Source organism: Ursus americanus, chromosome 31 (assembly GCF_024610735.1).
Source record: "Ursus americanus isolate L20-20 chromosome 31, mUrsAme1.1.p, whole genome shotgun sequence".
Classification (NCBI taxonomy): domain Eukaryota; kingdom Metazoa; phylum Chordata; class Mammalia; order Carnivora; family Ursidae; genus Ursus; species Ursus americanus.
In genome coordinates, this window is record NC_142157.1 from 14,235,181 (window position 1) to 14,257,804 (window position 22,624).

A 22,624-nucleotide genomic window follows, 5' to 3' on the forward strand; every position below is an offset into this window, starting at 1 on the left:
AGAAAAAATGTGAAAAACTAGAGAAGGATAAAAAGAAGTTGGAACAACAAGTAGTAAACCTGAAGAGTCATGCAGAACTCAATATGGCAGAATACAGTAGAATAGAACAATATAAACGGGAACTGGACAAAAGGGCAAGGCTGGATATGGAGGAAAAATTAAGAGAAGTCAATCTGTTTTTACAGGTTAATTTATTGATCTGTAATATGCTTTAATTCATTTCACTGCAAATTACATTTTGGTTATATGCATTGTATAGTTTTCCTCTACTTCCTTTATAGCAATTTGGTAAATTTCTGGAAGCATTTGTTCCTTCCCTTTAAAAATTTCAGTTTTCATCATCATTCTCACTAAATTGGTCTTTCGGAATGATTCATAGTAGAGAATCATTTTATTTCTTAAGACCAGTTGGTATAAAACAAGACTGTTGAGAGGAAAAGAAAAAATTGTGCTCTAAAAATTTGAACTTTGGGGTGCCTGGGTGTCTCAGTCGGTTGACCAGCTCAGGTCTTGGTCTCAGGCTCATGAAATCAAGCCCCTCATTGGGCTCCATGCTGGGCATGGAGCCTACTTAAAAGCAAAATTGTAGCATACTTGGGTTTTTTTTTTTTTCTTTTAAGATCTTATTTGTTTGTTTGTTTGTTTGTTTGTTTGTTTGTTTAGAAAGCATGAGCACGGGGGATGGACAGAGGGAGAAAGAGAATTTCAGACAGACTCCATGCTGAGTATGACACAAAGCTTTATCTCAGGACCCTGAGATCACGATCTGAGCAGAAACCAAGAGTCGGGCGCTCAACCGACTGACCCCACCAGGAGCCCCATGTACTTGGATTATTCTTAAGTTGTATTGTTCACTTTTTAAAATTTTTAAATGATTCTCTTATTCTTTGAATTATCATATTGCGTGAGTTCTAATATAAGAATGATTGAACTTTATCATTCAGATTTAATTCAGTCGACATTGATGATAAATATCTTACACTTCAGCTTTTTTCACATTTAAAATTGCTCTCTGAATCATTGACTCAAAACTAAAGGAAAGAAATATACTATAATTACCCAGGTTATAACTGTTTTAAAACAATGTTTTTCATTTGCTTTAGGCACAAGTAGCGTCTCAAGAAAGCTTAGGACAGTTAAGAGACAGTAATAATGCTTTAATAAGTAGTCAGATGGAACTCAGAGTGAAAGATCTGGAATTTGAACTATCCAAAATGAAAAGTTCTCAAGAACATTCTAATAAAACAGAGTTGGAAAAATACAAGGAATTGTATTTCGAAGAAGTAAAAGTTCGAACGTCATTGACAAATGAACTGAACAGGTAATTTAAAACAGAATCATAGAAAATAGATGTAGCTTATTAATTTGCCTCTAAAGCATAATTTTTATGGAGCCAGGTTCATGAGATGAGTAATAAGTGAAAGTCAACTGGATAGCATAATTTTGGAAAATGATGTTTATACATGAACTGTGAGATGTTAGGCCAAGACAGTTTGCATCGCTCCTCCTTTTTCAGTTTTACATGATTTTATTTTTTTTCCCCTCAATATTTTCAGTTAATCTGATCGCCTAGTGTTTAAGCTAATTGTTTGAAGCTTTATAATTTAGACAGACAGCATATTATTATAAAATTGTTTGTCAGAATTACCCTAAATAGAAATGAGTTTATTAATATTAGGGAGTTTATTTGTGGAAGATTACATCTTTAACCCAAAAGGTCAAGTACCAATACTGCACATCCTCACAGCTTGGTAGATTTAGTTTTTTGATTGTGATCTTTGGTATTCTTAACTAGAGGGTGCTTTGAAACAAACTATTCTTTATAGTTTTTCTACTTTACATAAGGGTATATACATACAGAAAGATTCACCTAGGGGTGAAAGGCAGTGTAATTCCCAAAGTGGCTAAAAATAGCACCATGGTGGACATGACAAGGAGGTGTGTGGAAGACAGAAAGGGCAGATTCCACCTCCAGTACCTTGGTAACTGTGTTATAACCTAATCGCATCTGGAGCTGTTTTAGTTCTTTCTGATCACGACTCTGCCATCTACTTCTCCCCTAGCAATTGTTGGTCTAAATTATTCCTCAGTTGCCAAATGCTCAATTTCTCTGAGGTAATGAGTGAAATGTACAAGAGTGGTGAAAGCAAATGCTTGAAAATGTCTTTGAGGGATGGCTTGTTTGTAGTTTTATTTTCTTTTAAAGATTTATGTATTTATTTGACAGAGAGCGAGTGAGTGAGCACAAGAAGGGGGAGCAGCAGGCAGAGAGTGAGGGAGAAGCAGGCTTCCCGCTGAGCAGGGAGCCTGACGTGGGGCTCAATCTCAGGACTCTGGGGTCATGACCTGAGCCGAAGGCAGATGGTTAACTGACTGAGCCCCCCAGCCCCCTGGGGTGGTTTATTTTTATATCCCTAAAGTGTTTACTAAATATAAGTATGTGTAATGGCTTCCTCAAGAGTCTCATAAGTACTGCCATTCTGGAGGGCAGCAATTATTACCTATTAAGCCGTGTATATCACTGATAGCCATTTCTCTCCCTCCTTATTTTGAATTACTTGTTAGTTAGGAGTCCCAAGAAATATATGTACTTATTTAGAACAATTTTAAACCTATAATATATATAGTAGGTCTTCTCTGTCACATTTTCAGTGTTAAAACACCATTTAAGGGCATGTTCTGTTTACTATTATGGAAACTTAAAAAAAATACAAGTCATTTAGGAGTGATTTGGGGAGAAATGAAATACTAAGCATTGTGTTTTGTAATCTTAACAGGACTAATGAGAGGCTGGCAGAGATCAGAACCAAACTTCTAGTGGAAAAACAGCAGAAAAGGAACTTCCTTCACACTGTTACTATGAGTCCTGTCTTGGAACTGCCTTACGTCAGAAATATCAGTAATAGATTACCTCTCGATAGATATGTTGCTCCAAGAGAGAATGTCATGATTCCACCCTCAAGCTCGTGTCCTTCAAATAATGGCATCGAGAGTTACTTATTGAAGGTTAGTTATATAGTCTTATCTTTTTTTCCTTGGGTTTCAGATTTCTGATATAATTTTTATTTTTAATTTGGTGAAATCCTGAGTTGTTTAACTGACTTATACACACTAGTAAAAGACATAATTATTTGTGCTAATAAGGAAATGAGACAGAAAATTTGTGATTTTTTTGTTGTTGTTGTTCCTGGAGCTCTTACTTTCAAGAGATAACTTTATTCAATAAATATAATTAAACTGACATATTTTATTATTGTTTTAAAGATTTTATTTATTTTAGAGAGAGAGTGCACAAGAGGGAGAGAGAGAGTGAGACTCTCAAGCAGACTCCCCGCTGAGCATGGAACCCTATGTAGGGCTCAGTCTCACGACCCTGAGATCATGACCTGAGCTGAAATCAAGAGTCGGACACTTGGGGCACCTGGGTGGCTTAGTCATTAAGCATCTGCCTTCGGCTCAGGGCGTGATCCCGGGGTTCTGGGATTGAGACCCACATTGGGCTCCATGCTCTTCTGGGAGCCTGCTTCTTCCTCTCCCACTCCCCCTGCTTGTGTTCCCTCTCTCACTGGCTGTCCCTCTCTGTGTCAAATAAATAAATAAAATCTTAAAAAAAAAATGTCGGACTCTTAACCGATTGAGCCACCCCAAAAGTGACACATTTTATATTTCTTGAAAAGTTACACTGAAATTCAATTTTAGAAAGTAAATATTATTGCTCATTAACCAAATGTACACTTAGATACCTTGACTTATTTTCTGGTTGACAATGGTTTATAACAATTTTAAAGTTTGCTGTTACCAATTTTTTCCACCCATATGCGTAAGTGAATGATTAGAGTCCAAACAATCCCATATGGATGTTAATTATTTAGAAGAATCCATGAAAAGTTCTTTTATGAATTACATAAACTTATAATCCTAAAAAGATTAATTTTTCTTTTTAAGTTAAAATTTTTGGCATTTTCTTACAGGAGAGTACATCCTTTATTGCTTTCTTACTTACAGCATCTTTTTTTACTTATAGCACTTGTTTCAATTTTTACAAAATGTCTTGCTGAGCAATTGTAGAGCATTTTCTAAATAGCTAAATCAAGCAAATATTTGATTTTTTTTTTAAAGGAGAGAATGGCAGTGCAAGCACTGGGTGAGGGGCAGAGGGTAAGCAGGCTCCATGGTCAGTGAGGAGCCTGATGCACGGCTCAGTCTCACGACCCTGAGATCATGACTGGAGCCAAAATCAAGAGTCAGACGCTTAACTGACTGAGCTACCCAGGTGCCCCACAATTTGAATTTTTAAAATGAAGTTCACACGTATCTACCTTGCCATCACTTAAGTTGGTGATTGATGACTAAGATGAGTATGATAGGGAGTCTTTAAATAGCAGCTAGTTTCCATTGTGTATCATTGTTATTAAAATATCCATTTCAATCAATGCACATAGGTTTATGGTTTTGATGGTATATTCATGGTCTTATTGATGTGGACAAAAGTAGCATAGGCTCAGGATAAATGAGGCCTCAATCTTGGTCTTTCATTCGGCTTCCTTATTGTCTTGCTCTCTTTCCTTCTAATTTGAGGACTTTCTTTAGTGTTATGCTTGGATGCCTTTCTTTTTCTTTTTTGTTTATCGATTATAGATTTTTGGTTTGTGATCACCATGAAGTTCATATGTAACATCCTATGTATATAGCGGTCTCTTTTAAGTTGATGTTTAAGTTCAAACTCATTTTATAAACACTAAATTTTACACCCCTCCTTGTTTTATGTATTTGATGTCTTAGTTTACATCTTTTTATTTTGTGTGTCCCTAAGCTAATTACTGTAGATATAATTGATATTACTACTTTTGTCTTTTAACCTTCATACTGGCTTTATAAAAGTGATTGCTCTATTACCTTTACTGTATGTTTGCTTGTACCAATAAAACTCTTTCTCTTGTAATTTTCTTACTTAAAGTTATGGCCTTTTCTTTTCTTTTCTTGTTTATTTTTGAGAGAGAGAGAGCAGAGCAAGTGAGAGCAAACACAAGTGGGAGGGGAGGGCCAGAGGGAGAGGGAGAGGGAGAAGTAGGCTCCCTGAGCAGGGGACCTGATGCGGGGCGTGATTCTAGGAGGTCCCTTAACCTATCCTCATTTCTAAAATTCTTTTTTCTTTTTGGCTTGGATCGTTTCTACTACCCTATCTTGCAGATCACTCATCTGTTCTTCTGCAGCTTTTACTCTGCTGGTGATTCCCTCTGGTGTATTTTTCATTGCAGTTATTGTATTCTTCAGCTCTGATTGGTTCTTCTTTATATTTTCTCTTTCTTGGAGTTCTCACTGAATCCATCCATTCTTCTCCCAAGTTTGCTGAGCATCTTTATGACCATTACTTTGAACTCTATCAGGTAGATAACCTATCTCTTTTTCATTTAGTTATTTTTCTGAAGCCTTGTATTGGTCTTTCATTTGGCACATATTCCTCTGTCTCCTCATTCTGTCTGACTTTCTATGTTTGCTTCAGAAATTGTTCTTGTCAACTTTTTCCCTCTTTAAAGTATGTGGCTTTGAACAATGAATGTTCGTTATGAAGTCAAGGAAGAAAGCATTTCTAAGTGTTGTCTGGCCATTTTTCTTGGAACTGTGGTGGGGTAGGTGGCAGATGGCATTGCTCTTCTTTTTCTAAGTTGAGAACACAGGAGTCAGGCAGATGGAGATAAGCTTAGTAACTTTATTACTGATACATACTAACAAATTGGAGGATGTGGTTTAGGCATGTAGCCACAGTGAGCTTCCCAATACTTTATCCCAAATTAGGCACTTCCGCACACAGTTGTAAACGGGGGGAACAAATGTTAGATGCCCATCCCAAAAAGATGAGAACAGGCCTGAATTGATGTTACTGTGGCAGGCACATCTTTTCAGAGAAGAGATTTGCAACCACGTACGCACTGCTTAGTGCCTTCTCCCAAATTCGCCCATTAGGTACATCTCCCTTCCTGTCGTGAGGAAGGTAGAGAAAAGTCCTCACATGGAAATGAAGATTTACCTATAATTTCTGACTGGACTTCAATTGTAATTAAAGTTAGTCATGTCTTTTGTACATACCAACTAATGATGAGAGGTCGGACAGGGCATGCTAGATGGTAAGGAGAAATCTGTTTTGTGTTTTAAATTTTGCTATAAATAACTCACAACACAGGTAACTCATTTATTGGTTGATTTTGCTAAAACCAAGTTTTATTTGAAGGAAATGAATAATTCTTTCAAGGAAGAATTTCCTCAGCTTCAGGTTCTTTGGTTCAACTAAAGATTTTCTCCTTCAAGTTCCCTGTCCTGTGGTTAAAAAACTTTGTGCTTATAAATTGAGTATATTGACTGTTACTAATAGGAGTTAAGATAACTTCTGTTCTTTTATGTTTGTTCATGACTTCAACATTTATAATTTAGTTAGAAAGTTATGTTGTGCCTAATGCCTGAACGTTATTGAGCCACATGACAAAGTTTTATATATTCATTTTCTCTGAGTTATCCTTAAAAACACATGTGTTTTTCCTGACTATGAGGAAGTAATTGGCATAAAACTCTAGGCTCAGTAAGACCTAAATTAGCACATTCCTGGCCTGCAACTAGGTGGGTTTTTGACCTCAGGCAAACTACAATCTCTCTGAGGCCTTTTTGTCTCCTCTGTGAAATTAGGAACTTTGACTAAGTTAGTGACTTCCATACCATTGGAAAAAAATTTTTTTTCAAAGAATAGAACTTAATTTTTTTTTGCATTAAACTGTATTATATAAAACAGAGACAAGTAGAGCTCTTTAGCTAAAGGAGAGATGAGACTACACCTGTAGACTTCCTTGTCCCTCAATCCTGCTGTGTCCCCAGTGGAACCTTAGATTTCTATGGGCGATAGTTTGAAAACTGACACTTATGAGAAAATCCTTCTAGTTAATAATTCTTTGGATTAAAATTTGCTGATACATTGTACATTGTTTTTCTGTGTATACTTTTCTTAACCTCCTATGTTTTTGATAAATGGAAAAGTATAAATAAAATTGCAAATGTGTTCTCTTTATTAATGGACCTCAAGCTGTTTCTACCATCTAAACACAGTTCTCACCTGGAAATAAACACAGGTCCCAGAAGTAAATATTTAGGAAAAGAGCTTTTGGGGGAAAAGATAATAACATTACCTTGATAGTTCTTTAAGTCACACCGTATAAAAAGTGGTTTATATCTTACATAGTATTTATTAATGGTATTATAAAATTGCTTCAATAAAAGCTTCTCCCATCAAGTGGTATTGAGTTACTAATTTTACAAGGCCTGTCTTGTAATGTTGTCAGATTATTCATTTTATAAGGCCGGAATATAATGTTATGGTCAAAAAGTGTTACGGTTTCTCAAAAAATTAAAAATAGAAATACAGTACAATTCAGTAATTCCACTACTGGCATTTACCCAAAGAAAATGAAAACACTAATTCGAAAAGTTGTACGCACCCCTATGTTTTTTTGAAACATTATTTACAATAAGCAAAGGATGGAGGCAACCTCAGTGTCCATCAACAGATGAATGGATAAAGAAGATGTGTTATATGTATACAGTGAAATATTAGTCAGCTATAAAAAAGAATGGGATCTTGCCATTTGTGACATTGGTAGAACTAGTATTATGCTTGTGGGATCGAGCCCCACATCAGGCTTCTCCGCTATGAGCCTGCTTCTTCCTCTCCCACTCCTTCTGCTTGTGTTCCCTCTCTCGCTGGCTGTCTCTATCTCTGTCGAATAAATAAATTAAAAAAATCTTAAAAAAAAATAAGAACTAGTATTATGCTAAGTGAGATAACTCAGAGAAAGGTAAATACCATATGATTTCCCTTACACGTGGAACCCAAAAAACTAAACTACTAATAGCCTACTGGTGACTGGAAGCCTTACCGATAACATAAATAGTCCATTAACCCATGTTTTGTACATTACATGTGTTATATACTATATTCTCACCCTAAAATAAACTAGAGAAAAAAATGTTACTGGGAAAAACAGCAGGAAGAGAAAATACACTAATACATATTGTATCAAAAAAAGTCTACGTGTAAGTCGAGTAGACCTGCACAGTTCAAACCCATGTTGGTCAAGGATCAACTGTATATTACAAGTATTCCCATCTAGAATATTCTTTCTTAGACCTTTCTTATAAAAGGTATCCTCTCATTGAATGCCCAAAATGAGGTCTAAAGTAGGGTACTGGGGTTCCTGGGGACTCAGTCAGTTGAGTGCCTGCCTTCAGCTCAGGTCATAATTCCAGGGTCCTGGGATAGAGCCCCGCCCACTTCAGGCTGTCTGCTCAGTGGGAAGTCTGCTGCTTCCACTCCCTCTGTTCCTCCTCCCACTTGTGCTCCCGCTCTCTCTCTCTTTATCTCTCAAAATAAAATTGCTGCTATAAACATTGGGGTGCAGGTGCCCCTTCAGATCTTTACATTTGTATCTTTGGGATAAATCCCTACTAGTGCAATTGCTGGGTCGTTGGGTAGCTCTATTTTCAACTTTCTGAGGAACCTCCATACTGTTTTCCAGAGTGGCCGTGCCAGCTTGCATTCCCACCAACAGTGTAAGAGGGTTCCCTTCTTCTGCATCCCTGCCAACATCTGTCGTTTCCTGACTTGCTCATTTTAGCCATTCTGACTGGTGTGAAGTGAAATCTCATTCTGGTTTTGATTTGTATTCATTTCCCCGATGCCGAGTGATGGTGAGCATTTTTTCATGTGTCTTTTGGCCATTTGTATGTCTTCTTTGGAGAAATGTGTGTTCACGTCTTCCACCCATTTCTTGCCCGGATTATTTGTTTTTTGGGTGTTGAGTTTGATAAGTTCTTTATAGATTTTGGATACTAGCCCTCTAACTGATATGTCGTTTGCAAATATCGTCTCCCATTCCGTGGTTGTCTTTTGGTGCCAGCGACTGCTTCCATTGCTGTGCAAAAGCTTTTTATCTTGATGAAGTCTTTGTTTCCCTTGCCTTTGGAGACATGTCTAGCAAGCAGTTGCTGCGGCTGAGGTCACAGAGGTGGCTGCCTATGTTCTCCTCTAGGATTTTGATGGGTTCCTGTCTCCCACTTAGGTCTTCCATCCAGTTTGAGTCTATTTTTGTGTATGGTGTAAGAAAATGGTCCCGTTTCATTCTTCTGCATGTGGCTGTCCAATTTTCCCAACACCATTTGTTGAAGAGACTGTCTTTTTTCCACTGGCTGTTCTTTCCTGCTTTGTCAAAGATTAGTTGACCATAGAGTTGAGGGTCCATTTCTGGGGTCTCTATTGTGTTTCATTGGCCAAAGAAACAGAATGTTTTTGTGCCAGTACCATGCTGTCTTGATGATTACAGCTTTGTCACAGAGCTTGAAATCCGGAATTGTGATGCCACGAGCTTTGGTTTTCTTTTTCAACATTCCTTTGGCTATGCAGGTTCTTTTCTGGTTCCATACAAATTTTAGGATTATTTGTTCCAGCTCTGTGAAAAAAGTTGATGGTATCTTGATAGGGATTGGATTGAAGGTATAGACTGCTCTAGGTGGCATAGCATTTTAACAATATTTGTTCTTCCAGTCCATGAGCGAGGAATGTATTTCCATTTCTTTGTGGTTTCCTCAGTTTCTCTCATGAGTGTTCTAGAGTTTTGAGAGTACAGAGCCTTTGCCTCTTTGGTTAGGTTTATTTCTGATTTCTAATCTTATGGGTTTTGGTGCAATTGTAAATGGGTTTGACTCCTTAATTTCTCTTTCTTCTGTCTCTTCGTTAGTCTATAGAAATGCAACTGATGTCTGTGCACTGATTTTCTATCCTGCCAGTTTGCAGAATTCCTGTATGAGTTCTAACAAGTTTGGGGTGGAGTCTTTGGGTTTTCCACATAGAGTATTACGTCGTCTGCGAAGAGTGCGAGTTTGACTTCTTTGCGGATTCGGATGCCTTTTATTTCTTTTTGTTATCTGATTGCTGAGGCTAGGACTTCTAGTACTATGTTGAACAACAGTGGTGAGAGTGGACATCCCTGCCGTGCTCCCGACCTTAGGGAAAAGCCCTCGTTTCTTCCCCATGGAGAATGATATTCCCTGTGGGCTTTTTGAAGATGGCTTTTATGATATTGAGGTTCTGTTCCATCTATCCCCGCACCGTGAAGAGTTTTTTTTTTTTTTAAAGATTTTATTTATTTATTTGACAGAGATAGAGACAGCCAGCGAGAGAGGGAACACAAGCAGTGGGAGTGGGAGAGGAAGAAGCAGGCTCATCGCGGAGGAACCTGATGTGGGGCTCGATCCCAGAATGCCGGGATCACGCCCTGAGCCGAAGGCGGACGCTTAACCGCTGTGCCACCCAGGCACCCCCGTGAAGAATTTTAATCAAGAAAGGATGCTGTACTTTGTCAGTTGCTTTTTTGTGTCTATCGAGAGGATCAAGTGGTCCTTGTCCTTTCTTTCCTTAAAGTAGCATATCACATTGATTGATTTGCGGATGTTGAACCATCCTTGCAGCCCAGGAATAAATCCCACTTGGTTGTGGTGAATAATCCTTTTAATGTACTGATGGATCCTGTTGGCTAGTATCTTGGTGAGAGTTTTTGCGTCCGTGTTCATCAGGGATATTGGTCTGTAATTCTCCTTTTTGGTGGGGTGTTTGTCTGGTTTGGGGATCAAGGTAATGCTGGTGTCATAGGAAGAGTTTGGAAGTTTTCCTCCCATTTCTATATTTTTGAAACGGCTTCAGAAGAATAGGTATTAATTCCTCTTTAAATGTTTGGTAGAACTCCCCAAGGAAGCCATCAGCCTTGGAGTTTTGTTTGTTGGGAGATTTTTGATAACTGCTTCAATTTTCCTTGCTGGTTACGGGACTGTTCAGGTTTTCTGTTTCTTCCTGTTTCAGTTTTGGTAGTTTATACGTCTCTAGGAATGTATCCATTTCTTCCAGATTGCCTAGTTTGTTGGCCTATAGTTGTTCCTACTATGTTCCTTAAAATTGTTTGTATTTCCTTGGTGCTGGTTGTGATCTCTCCTCTTTCATTCGTGATTTATTTATTTGGATCCTTTCTCTCTTCTTTTTGCTAAGTCTGGCCAGGGGTTTATCGATCTTACTAATTCTTAACCAGCTCCCAGTTTCGTTGCTGTGTTCTACTGTTCTTTTGGTTTCAATTTCATTGATTTCTGCTCTGGTCGTTATTAATTCTCTTCTCCTGCTGCATTTGGGCTTTAATTGCTGTTCTTTCTCCAGCTCCTTTAGGTGTAAGGTTAGGTTGTGTATTTAGGACCTTTCTTGTTTCTTGAGAAAGAACTGCATTGCTCTGTGCTTCCCTCTGAGAACCGCTTTTGCTGCTTCCCACGGGTTTTGAACAGTTGTGTTTTCATTTTCCTTTGTTTCCATGAATTCTTTTAATTCTTCTTTAATTTCCTGGTTGACCCATTCATTCTTTAGTAGGATGCTCTTGAACCTCCATATATTTGTGTCCTTCCAATTTTTTTCTTGTGACTGAGTTCAAGTTTTAAAGCACTGTGTTCTAAAAATATGCATGGCATAATCTCCATCTTTTTGCCCCGGTTGAGTCCTGATTTGTGACCCAGTGTGTGATCTACTCTGGAGAGTGTTCCATGTGCACCTGAGAAGAATGTGTATCCTGTGGCTTTAGGATGAAATGCTCTGAATATATCCGTGAAGTCCATCTGGTCCAGTGTGTCATTCAAAGCCCTTGTTCTTTGTTATCTTTTGCTTAGGTGATCTATCCATTGCAGCGGGTGGGGCGTTAAAGTCCCCTACCTACTATTATTGTATCATCATTGATGTGTTTATTTACTTTTGTTATTAATTGGTTTATATAATAGGTTGCCCCCATGTTAGGGGCATAAATATTTACAATTGTTAGATCTTCTTGTTGGATAGACCCTTTAATTATGATAGTGTCCTTCCTCATCTCTTATTACAGTCTTTGGTTTAAAATCTAATTTGTCTGATATAAGGATTGCTACCCCAGCTTTCTTTTGATGACCATTAGCATGATAAATGGTTTTGCACTTCCTCACTTTCAATCGGGAGGTGTCCTTGGGTCTAAAACGAGTCTCTTGCAGAGAGCCTATCAATGGGCCTTGCTTTTTTATCCAATCTGATACCCTGTGTCTGTTGATTGGGGCTTTTGACCCATTTACATTCAGGGTCACTGTTGAAAGATATGAATTTAGTGCCATTGTATTATCTGTAATGTCACTGTTTCTGTATATTGTCTCTGTTCCTTTCTGGTCTGTGTTACTTTGCGGCTCTCACTTGGCTTCAAGGATCCCCTTTAATATTTCTTGCAGGGCTGGTTTAGTGCTCACAAATTTTCTAGGTTCTGTTTGTCCTGGAAACTCTGTATCTCTCCTTCTATTTTGAATGACAGCCTTGCTGGATAATGTGTTCTTGGCTGCATATTTTTACCATTTAGCACATTGAATGTATCATGCCAGTCCTTTCTGGCCTGCCAGCTCTGTGTGGACAGGCCTGCCCACCAGCCTTATGTTTTCACCCTTGTTGGTAAAGGACCTCTTGTCCCGAGCTTTCAGGATTTTCTCTTTGTCTCTGAAATTTGCAAGCTTCACTACTGTATGTCGAGCTGTTGACCTATTTTTATTGATGTTGGAGGGGGTTCTCTGTGCCTCCTGGATTTAAATACCTGTTTCCTTCCCAGATTAGGGAAGTTCTCTGCTGTAATTTCTCAAATATACCTTCTGCCACCCCCTCTTTCCTCTTCTGGGATCCCAATTATTCTAATATTGTTTTGCTTTATGGTATCACTTATCTCTCGAATTCTCCCCTCGTGATCCAGTCGTTTCTTTTTTCTCAGCTTCTTTATTCTCCCTCATTTTGTCCTCATATCTCTACTTGTCCTTTCTGCCTCATTTCTCCTAGCAGTTACAGCCTCCAATTTTTAAAATTTTAAATATATCATTTTTGTTAGTTAATTATAGCTCAAAAAGTCTGGAAAAGATAAGCAAATAGTGTTTTATTTCACCTTACCCATTATGTATGTGATAAATTTTTTTAAAATTTCTATTCAGTTATCTGACACATGATATATCATTAGTTTCAGATGTAGTGTTCAGTTAATTATCAGTTGTGTTTAACACCCAGTGCTCTACACATCACGTGCCCTCCTTCATGCCCCATCACCCAGTTACCCCAACCTCCACCCACCTCCCCTCCAGCAAATCTCAGTTTGTTTCCTATAGTTAAGAGTCTCTCATGGTTTGTCTCCCTCTCTGATTTCTTGCCATTTAGTTTTCCCTCCCTTCCCCTATGATCCTCGGCACTGTTTCTCATATACCACATAGGTAGGAAACCATACGATAATTGTCTTTCTCTGATTGACTTATTTCTCTCAGGATAATACCCTCCATTTCCATCTACATCAAGTAAATTGTAAGATTTCATGGTTTTTCATGGCTGAGTACTATTCCATTGTATTTATATATACCACATCTTCTTTATCCATTCATCTGTTCATGGACATTTGGGCTGTTTCCACAGTTTGGCTGTTGTGGACATTGCTGCTGTAGACATTGGTGTCTAGGTGCCCCTTCAGATCCCTACGTTTGCATCTTTGGGGTAAATCCTTGTCGTACCATGACTGGGTCATATGGTAGCTCTATTTTTAACGTCTTGAGGAACCTCCATACGGTTTTCCCGAAGTAGAGCCTCCATTTATGATTGCGTCTCATTAATGGCCTTTTGATTTCGATTTCTTAAGATTTTATTTCTTTTATTTCTCCAGAAAGGGATTCCCTAGTGTCTTCTGTGCGTTTTTCAAGCCCAGCTAGTATCTTTATAATTGTTATTTTGAAGTCTAGTTCCACCATCTTACTTATATCCGTACTGATTAGGTCCCTGACAGTCAGTACTGCCTCTTGTTCTCTTCTTTGAGGTGAGTTTTTCCATCTAGTCATTCTGTCCATAGCAGAATAGATGAACGAGAGCACAAAATACTAAACTAGCAACAATGACCCCAGAGAAATATACTCCTAATAAATCAGAAGAGACCTGAAACCAAAGAAGTAAATAAAATAAAAATTAAAAAAGGGAAAGAATATAATCAGGTAGGAGATGAGAACAGAGTAATACACTAGACTCTGGGTGTATTTTGGTCTGTTTGTTAGGAGAAACTACATATGCAAAAATAAAGTTAAATACAATGAAAGGATAGAACGTAAGTATAAAAATGAAAATTAAAAAGTTGGGAAAAAAACGAGTTGCCAAAATAAGAAAATGAAAAGGAAATAGAAAATTAAAGTGGAAAGATTAAGGAATCATGAGAAAAAGCCAGGAATTCTTTATAGCATTTTCCCCTCGTGCTGGAGTTCTGCAGTTCCGTGTGCTCTGTAAACTTGGTCTTACTGGGATGTTCTTGCTGGTTTTCTGAGGGAAGGGCCTGCTGCGCTGATTCTCAGGGGTCGTTTCCCCGGCTGTATTGCACTGCCCTTGCCAGGGGGGCCGGGCTGAGTCATCTGCTCCGGATTGCTCTATGTGGCTTTTGTTCCCTGAAGGCTTTCCGCACCACTTTAGAGCATGAGAATGGAAATGTCAGCCTCCCAGTGTCCAGCCCTGGAGCTGGATGCTGGCACCCTCTACTCTTCAGTGTGCCCTCACGGAGAAGCTGTCAGACACTTCTGTCTCCCTGGTTTCTGTCTGCACTCTGTGTATCCCCAGCCTGTGACCGAGCATTTTTATCTCAGCCCCGCCACCCCCTTTGGAGTTTCCAAACTTTGTTGCCTCCTGTGGCATGCATTCACACCGCTCCTCCAGGGGGTGGGAGGGAGGTCTTGCCCTGGTTCTGCCGCTTGTTGGGCCACCACTCTGAGAGCAGTCGCCCAACCCTTGGCAGTTGGTGGTTTATGGCAACACCCAGCTGAAAGCCCCCTCCTCCGCTCACTGGTTGCAGCCGGCTTCCCTGCTCAGAGGCCTGGGAACTCTCCCACACTCAGACAGCCATGTTCTTTCTGTGATTCCGGGGATCCTGAGCCCAGGCTGTCCCACCTAGGATTCCACCCTGTTTCTCCACCTGAGTGCCTTTCAAGCAGGGATGTCCCTCACCGGAGCAGACTTCTAAAAGTTCCGATTTGCACGCGACTGCTATATCACTTTCTGAAAGCTGGCTTATGGATGCTCCCTCCCCTTACGGTTTATCTTCCCATATATCCCCTCGCATTCGCGTTTCCGCACCTCCTACCTTGCAGAAAGTGGTCGCTTTTCTATCTGTAGAATTGCAACCGTTCTTTTCTTAGATCTCAGGTTGAGCTCACAGGCGTTAAGAGTCATTTGAAAGCTATCTAGCTGAATTCCACGGAGTGGACGAAACGATGGTCCCCTCCTCCTCCGCCATCTTCCTCCTCTTCCAGAATTCTGTGTATTCAATAGACCAATATTAAAGGTACTTTTTATCAGATTCATCTAAATAGCATTCCATATGTTTCTTCTCAGTTACCTAAGATTAAAATAAGTAGGGATTTATTTTATTTTATTTACGTGATTATTTTTCTATTTAAGCAATCCCTAATTTAGTTGTAGTCTCTGCAAGTGTTATTTGAAGACCACATTTCATAAGATATATATAGTTCCTAAAATAATATCCCTTGTTTAACATGACATTCTAAATAATATTTGACTTATTTCAGGTGCAGAAGGAGTTCGAAAAAAGAATATCTAGAGAACTAAAGGCAGGTATGTTGCCAAATTTATGAATTAAGATGGTCATCGATTTCTGAAATAAACTATGAATAGTCAATGGCATCTCTTTCCATTGTTTGGGTAATAGGTACTACATTAATGTTTTTTATGTATATCTAATAAAAAATGTAAGACATAACCATACTGAAGAACATACTTATTCCTCATTTAGTCATCGTGTTTCAGACTTTTAAAAAAAAATCCCCAAATGTCTATGTATCTGTTATTATTTCTGGCTATACTCTTCCTTCACTTCTTCCATTCCTGTGGAACTGTCACCCTGAATATGTGGGCTTTCTCAAATTCTTGTTTCTGCTAGTGGTATAAGACCGAAAAAACCAGACTTGTCTTAGTAACACTTAGTGAAGCAATTATAGTTCATATTGTAGTTCATATAGCTGTCACTTGACAGGTGACATTTAAATCTCCAGTGATTGATTTGTCATTGGTTGACCTTTTGCCATTGGGTAAAATTCCAAGTTCCTTACGTAGAATAAAAACACTCAGATCAATTTGGTTCTTGCCAGATTATTCAGCCTTCTCTTTTGCTGCTTACCCTACTGTGCTGCTTTGCTCTAGCGCCTCTTCAGCGTAGACTGCTTGCAACTCCACAAGTGTTCTTCCTCACTCTTTGTGTATGTTCTTTGTATATGCGTCTTCCCTCTACCTGGCACCCTTTTTCCTCGTCCTTCAGGTATCAGCTTACATGTCACCTCCACCAAAAGCAGACAATATTGGTAGAAAACTAGGATGTCCCTTTTGTGTGCTCTTACAGTGTCTTATTTTATACCTGTCATGGTATATTCAACGCTGCAAATTGCCTGTTAGATTTTTCAGTTCATAGTATATGATTGTTCAGGGGTGGGCTCTGTCATCACCTTGTCATTTCCTCTTGTAATGAGAAAACCAGAAGCTCTGATATTTATCCACAATAGCAATTAACTCAGTGGCAACCATGAGCAAAATATATTTAAAAGGAATCTTGTATTTTATATTGTAGCTGTATGTAGATATTTTTCATTATTCTTAACACTCATAAAGCTTCAACTTTGTTTTTTACTAACTTGTAGTTAACCACGAAGTATTTTAGATAAAGAATAGAATTCTTTTTCTTTTCAGCTGCTGCTGAATTGGAATCAGATTCATCCTATTATACCTCGTCTTTCTTCTGAATCACATCTAAATCAAGTTCTACGGAAAACATCAGAAGGCTTTTTACAGAATTCGAGGAGCCGTTATAGGATCTGAAAGATAAATAGTAAAAATGTATTTACTGGATGTTTATATAACATTATACGTGTTTCCTATTAAATGTATGCTGTGCAAAAATCTTTATTAAAGGAAGATGTTTTGAACCATGTGTGTAATGAAAGTTTATATAATATTTTAAGCTGTGTTTCTTGGCACCTAATGAACTTTTAAGCAGATTTTATACATGGAAACCAGCACTATTGGGTTTTACGTGCTTCAAGCTTCCCAAATACCAGCTTTTTAAACAGCACCCAACCAACCAAGTTGTCATTAATACTTCAGTGGTGTTAACTGATAGCTTTTTTGTATTTTCCAATTCTTATTACTACATATGGACCTGGGGATTTAGACAGACATCATTTTGATATATTGCTGCTAAGGCTATTGTCAATGTTTGTATGCATTACAATTTTTATAGTGCCATAAAACCTATGCATAATTTTAAGTTTAAATACTGATTTTTTTTTTAAAGATTTATTTATTTATTTATTTGACAGAGACAGAGACAGTCAGCGAGAGAGGGAACACAAGCAGGGGGAGTGGGAGAGAAAGAAGCAGGCTCATAGCAGAGGAGCCTGATGTGGGGCTCGATCCCGCAACGCCGGAATCACGCCCTGAGCCGAAGGCAGACGCTCAACCGCTGTGCCACCCAGGCGCCCCTAAATACTGATTCATAGCTCTTTCCTCATGGTGAAAGAAGATTTGCCTAAGGCTTTTTACCTTTTCTGTTTATTTTTTATTTACTTTTTGAGAACAGTCTTAAAATTAGAGAAAAGAAAAATTAGAGGGAAAAAAAGAATTTTTCCCCCAGAACCATTTGCAATTGTTACATTATGCCTGATTCCCATAGCATTTATATCCTACAAGTCAGTACATTCCACATAATTACCATACAACCCTGACAAACAGACAATGAACTCTAATACAATTGACCCTTGAATGATGGGGGGTTAGGGGCACTGACCGTTTGCAGTCAGAAATACATGAATAACTTTTGACTCCCAAAGCCTTAACTACTAATAATCTGCTGTTATCGGATAACTTACTGGTACCAGAACAGTCGATTAACCTGTGTTTTGTATGTTATATGTATTCCATACTATAATCTTACAACAAAGTAAGCTAGAGAAAAGAAAATGTTATTAAAATCATAAGGAAGAGAAAATACATTTACAGTACTGTCATGTATTTATTGAAAAAAATCTGCGTATAAGTGCACCCATTCAAGCCGTGTCCACTGTATATTCTTTTTTTTTTTTTTTTAAGATTTTATTTCTTTATTTGGCAGAGAGAGAGACAGCGAGAGCACAAGTAGGCAGAGCGGCAGGCAGAGGGAAAGGGAGAAGAAGGCTCCCTGCTGAACAGAGAGTCTGATGCGGGTCTTGATGCCAGGACTCTGGGATCATGACCTGAGCCGAAGGCAGATGCTTAACCGACTGAGCCACCCAGGCGCCCTATACGTTCTATCATTTAATCCTCATATTCTTTTTAAGTCTTGTTACTTGTCTGTAATATCCTTTCTAGCAAGGAAGGTCCTGTTCAGAGCCATGTATTTAATTCAGATGTTGTGTGTCTTAGTCTCTTTCAGTTTAGAAGGGTTCCTTAGTCTTTCCTTGATTTTCATGACTTTTAATCTTTTGAGGAGTTGATTGCAGTAATGTAGAATGTCTTTCAATGTGGGTTTTTCTTGTGTTTCCTTGTGATAAAATTCAGATCAGGGACATCTGGGTGGCTCAGTTGGTTAAGCGGCTGCCTTCAGCTCAGGTCATGATCCCAGGGTCCTGGGATCAAGTCCCGCATCAGGCTCCTAGCTCAGTGAGGAGCCTGCTTCTCCCTCTGCCTACTGCTCCCCCTGTTTGTTTGTTTTTTTTCTCTCTCCTTTCTCTCTCTGACAAATTTAAAAAAATCTTTAAAAATTTCGGATCACACATTTTTAGCAAGGGTATGACTGAAGTGGCCCTCTACTCATTGCATCCTCTCATGTGACCTACAATTTTGATTTGTCCCGTTGTTGGTGATGTTAATGTTGATCACTGGAGGTAGTATCTGCCAGGTTTCTCCTCTGGACTGTTAACTTTCTACTTTACAATTCATTAGTATTTTATGCAGAAGTACTTTGAGACGTGTAACTATCTCCTTTCTCAGACACTCTGTGCCAGGCCACCTCTTCTGCAGATTTACTGCCCCCACAAGGCTCTGAAAACCCATGCTGGGCTGTTGTTTCCCTTCAGTCTGTGATACCACATTCTATGTTGTTGACCTTTCAGGGATGTTCCAACACTGTGCAGGGTGGCTCTCCCACATTTATGCCTTCCCCATTCTCTCCAGGCTCCAACACCTCACTGTGGGCCACCAGGCTCCCTGTTCCTGTTTCTATGCTTTTGAACTGAAAAATTGGGAATACAAAGAAGAAAGGGGGAAAGGGCTCCATAGGTCTTTTATAATCAACTTGTCAAGCTTTACAAAGCCAAGATTCTGATTGGAATCGCATTGAATCTATGAATAGTTTATAGGGAAAAGACATTTAGAATACTGAGTTTTCCAAACAATATTTTAATTGATTAACTCTCAATGTTTAAAAATGTTTCTATAAAGGTCTTGCAGATATTTTTTAGATTTATTTCCAGTTATTTGATAATTTTGATCCTAATTATAAATATTTAAAAATCAATTTCATTTCCTGTTTGTTGCTAGCTTACAGAAATAAAATTATTTTGCATATTGAGCTTAAATTCACCCGTCTTGCTAAACTGTCTTAGTATATCGTTTCTCACAGTTCTGGAGGCTGGGAAGTCCAAAATCAAGGCACTGGCAGATTCAGTGTCCAGTGAGGGCCTGCTTCCTGGTTCATGGATGCTGGTCTTCCTCCTGTTTCCTCATAAGGCACAGGGCCAGGGGAGCTCTCTCAGGACTCCTTTAGAAGGGCACTAATCCCATTCATGAGGGTTCCACCTTCATGACTTAATCACTTCTCAAAGCCCCCACCTCCAAACACTATTACATTGAACATTCAGATTTAACACATGAATTTGGGAGTGAGGGAACAGAGATATTCAGTCTATAGCAATGCTGTTCCTTGTTCTCGGCCATGTATGCTTCCTCAATATGGCTGCTTGCTTCATGAGGACAAGAAGGAGAATTTTGCTGCAGAGAGGGCTGAGTCCTCTTTTAAGGGTTTCACCTGCTTAAGTCAGGCATACATAGAATAATCACCTCAAATAACGTAGAGGTAAATATTGCCAAGAGAATACTGAAAGAGAAGATTAGGAAGGGGAACTATAGATCTGTAATGGATATCAAAACATATTTTATAAAGAAGTTAAAATAGTAGAGTACTGACACAAGAAGAAGACTACTAGTCAACTGAACAGAACACAAAACCCAGAAACAGAAAAAAACCATACCTGAGAATTTAATAATGGTGAAGTGGAATTTTGAATTAGGTGAGAAAAGATGGATTAGGTATGACAAGCAAAGAACTATCTTTTATTTTTTAGACAGTTCTTAAAGTTGGAGCACCTGGGTTAGGCATCTGACTCTTGATTTCAGCTCGGGTTATGATGTCAGGGCCCTGAGATCAATTCCCGCTCTCCCCAGCCCCCGCTCTGTGCTTGGGGTGGAGCCTGCTTAAGACTCTCCTCCCTCTCCCACTCCCGCTGCCCACCCCCGCTCCGCCATTATCTCCCCCATTCTCTCTGAAACACCTCCCCCATCAAAAAAAAAAAAACAAAAAAAACAAAAAAAACTTATATGTTGCACCATGCTCCAAAATAAATCTTGGACTGATTAAAGATTTAATTGGGAAGTAGCAGCAGAAAACAAAAGTAAAGAAAATGTAAACGTAAGGCTGGGCCAAATGGGAGGATTAAGAGGCATGCAGAAACGCGTTTTCATTTCGCCTGGAGAACGTGCATAGTTTTCCCCTCATAAGTTTGCACTTGATGATACATATTGCTGAAGTCTCTGACCATGAAAACAGATTTCTTTCTTTCCTTTTTTTTTTTTTTAATGATTTTACTTATTTGACAGAGAGAGAGAGCACAAGCAGGCGGAGCATCAGGCAGAGAGGGAGAAGGAGAAGCAGGGCCCCACTGTACCGCGAGCCCAACGGGGCCTTGATCCCACGACCCTGGGTTCATGCACAGGGAAGGCAGACGCCCAACCAGCTGAGCCACCCAGGAGCCCCTGAAAATGCCTATTGCTGCATCTGCTCAACTCCCTGGAGACCGGCTGGCGCCTAGAAGGACAGGGAAGAGGAGTAAACTGAGGGAGAGTTTGTTTTAGGAAGTTTTCTGGGGGATGAGGCATTCAGCATCCTGAAGATCCATGCACTCTAGCCCCAGTAGTATACAAAGACTGCTTTTCCACACTGGCGAGTCTAACTTCTGCAAAGGTGCAGAAACGCTCAGCCAGCTCCCACCAGCATTTGAAGGGACCCCAGCCCGGCTCCCAGGTAATCGCTGGGAGTTGAGAGGCTTGGGCCTCGCACATGCGCTTTGGGCACTCTTGGCCGCTGGCCCTTTGTGTGCTCACGCAGTGACACCAGCCTCTGAAGTGCGCAAGCGCGTTTGTGTTTGGCGCCATTGCTTGGTTACGCTCAAGGGTAACAACCCCGGAGCTTTGCTACTGTGATGTAATGGTGAGGTCAGTTTGCCTATCTCTACAGCTAGTGTTGGGTTGTAGAGGTAGTGAAAAGCCGAGCATTTGCGAAGTGCAAAAAAATGAAGAAGCTTTTTAGCTTTGGGGATAAGTCGTCCCTGCCCGTTACCAGCTCCGTGAGGGACGGCTTCGGCCTCCTCAGGCGGGAGAAAAGAACTGTGGCCCGCAGCTCCCGGGAGGGGTACACCATCCGGGACAAAGACCTTAGAAACATTCATAGAGCTGCCTGCCTGGGCGACGTAGAGAAAGTGCGTCATCTTGCTGTGGTCAAGAAAAACAGCATAAACTCTCGAGATAAAATGCACAGGTAATAGGGACTTGGAGGCCGGTGGCCCGAGACCCCGGGGAGGAGGTGGGGCGGGCCGCGAGAAGCGCGCACCTTCCGGGGCCCAGCCTGTGGAGCCGAGCCCTCCTGTCACCGAGGGCGCTTGGCCTCTTTGCTCCGGAGGCCCGGCACCATGGGCTCTAGCGCCCAGGCTGTCTGAGCAACAAACAAAAGCTTCAGCTGCCTTTGGACCCACTCATAATTCCCCGCATGGTCCACTTTACAGACAGTTTTGGCGTGATTTAACCAAAGTTCAGTAGTAATAGAAAAGAAATTAAGTGTGTATTTTACTTTTAGTGGACGTCTTTTTATACAATGATGTTGTAAAAAAAGATCTATTCCATAATAGTTCATGACCTGAGCCAAAAGCATGAGTCGGAAACTCAGGGAACTGAGCCACCCAGGTGCCCCTAAGATGAGAAATTTTAAATCGAAGTATTAGGACTCAATCTCAATTGAAGTTGTGCCTCCTTCCTTTCAAACGAAAACATTTCTGAAGATAGGAAATTGTAGAAATTAACCTTTAACTTCCCTTTTGATATTTATAATAGTATTAAATACTCATATTGGTAATTGATAATACTTGATTTTCATACGATCTATAAATCTAAATATTTTTTTTAAAGATTTTATTTATTTATTTGACAGAGATAGAGACAGCCAGCGAGAGAGGG

At 39.6% G+C, this 22,624-nt stretch overlaps 3 protein-coding genes across 40 annotated transcripts in view; all 3 read left to right on the forward strand.

The window, feature by feature from the left end:
* LOC123793446 (uncharacterized) overlaps positions 1 to 22,624 on the forward strand; it is a 386,505-nt gene that overhangs the window by 145,813 nt on the left and 218,068 nt on the right. The window lies entirely within an intron of this gene.
* LOC148107376 (ankyrin repeat domain-containing protein 26-like) lies at positions 192 to 17,070 on the forward strand. Its single transcript, XM_087857859.1, has 4 exons — positions 192 to 1,321; positions 2,778 to 3,006; positions 15,664 to 15,709; positions 16,835 to 17,070. Exons 1-4 carry the CDS (start codon positions 1,173 to 1,175, stop codon positions 16,885 to 16,887), a joined length of 477 nt encoding a protein of 158 aa, XP_087713985.1. The 5' UTR covers positions 192 to 1,172; the 3' UTR covers positions 16,888 to 17,070.
* The window catches only part of LOC123778715 (ankyrin repeat domain-containing protein 26-like), a 40,114-nt gene continuing 37,164 nt past the window's right edge, over positions 19,675 to 22,624 (forward strand). Inside the window, exon 1 of the mRNA XM_087857852.1 lies at positions 19,675 to 21,932. Within this exon, the coding sequence (XP_087713978.1) occupies positions 21,688 to 21,932 (245 nt within the window). The 5' untranslated portion in view covers positions 19,675 to 21,687. The remainder of the gene's footprint in view (positions 21,933 to 22,624) is intronic.

Coding starts and splice junctions, on each gene's coding strand:
- LOC148107376 (XM_087857859.1), top strand. CDS start 1,173: ATGGAACTCAGAGTGAAAGATCTGGAATTTGAACTATCCAAAATGAAA. Junction 1,322..2,777: donor TTGACAAATGAACTGAACAG/GTAATTTAAAAC, acceptor TAATCTTAACAG/GACTAATGAGAGGCTGGCAG. Junction 3,007..15,663: donor TCGAGAGTTACTTATTGAAG/GTTAGTTATATA, acceptor GACTTATTTCAG/GTGCAGAAGGAGTTCGAAAA.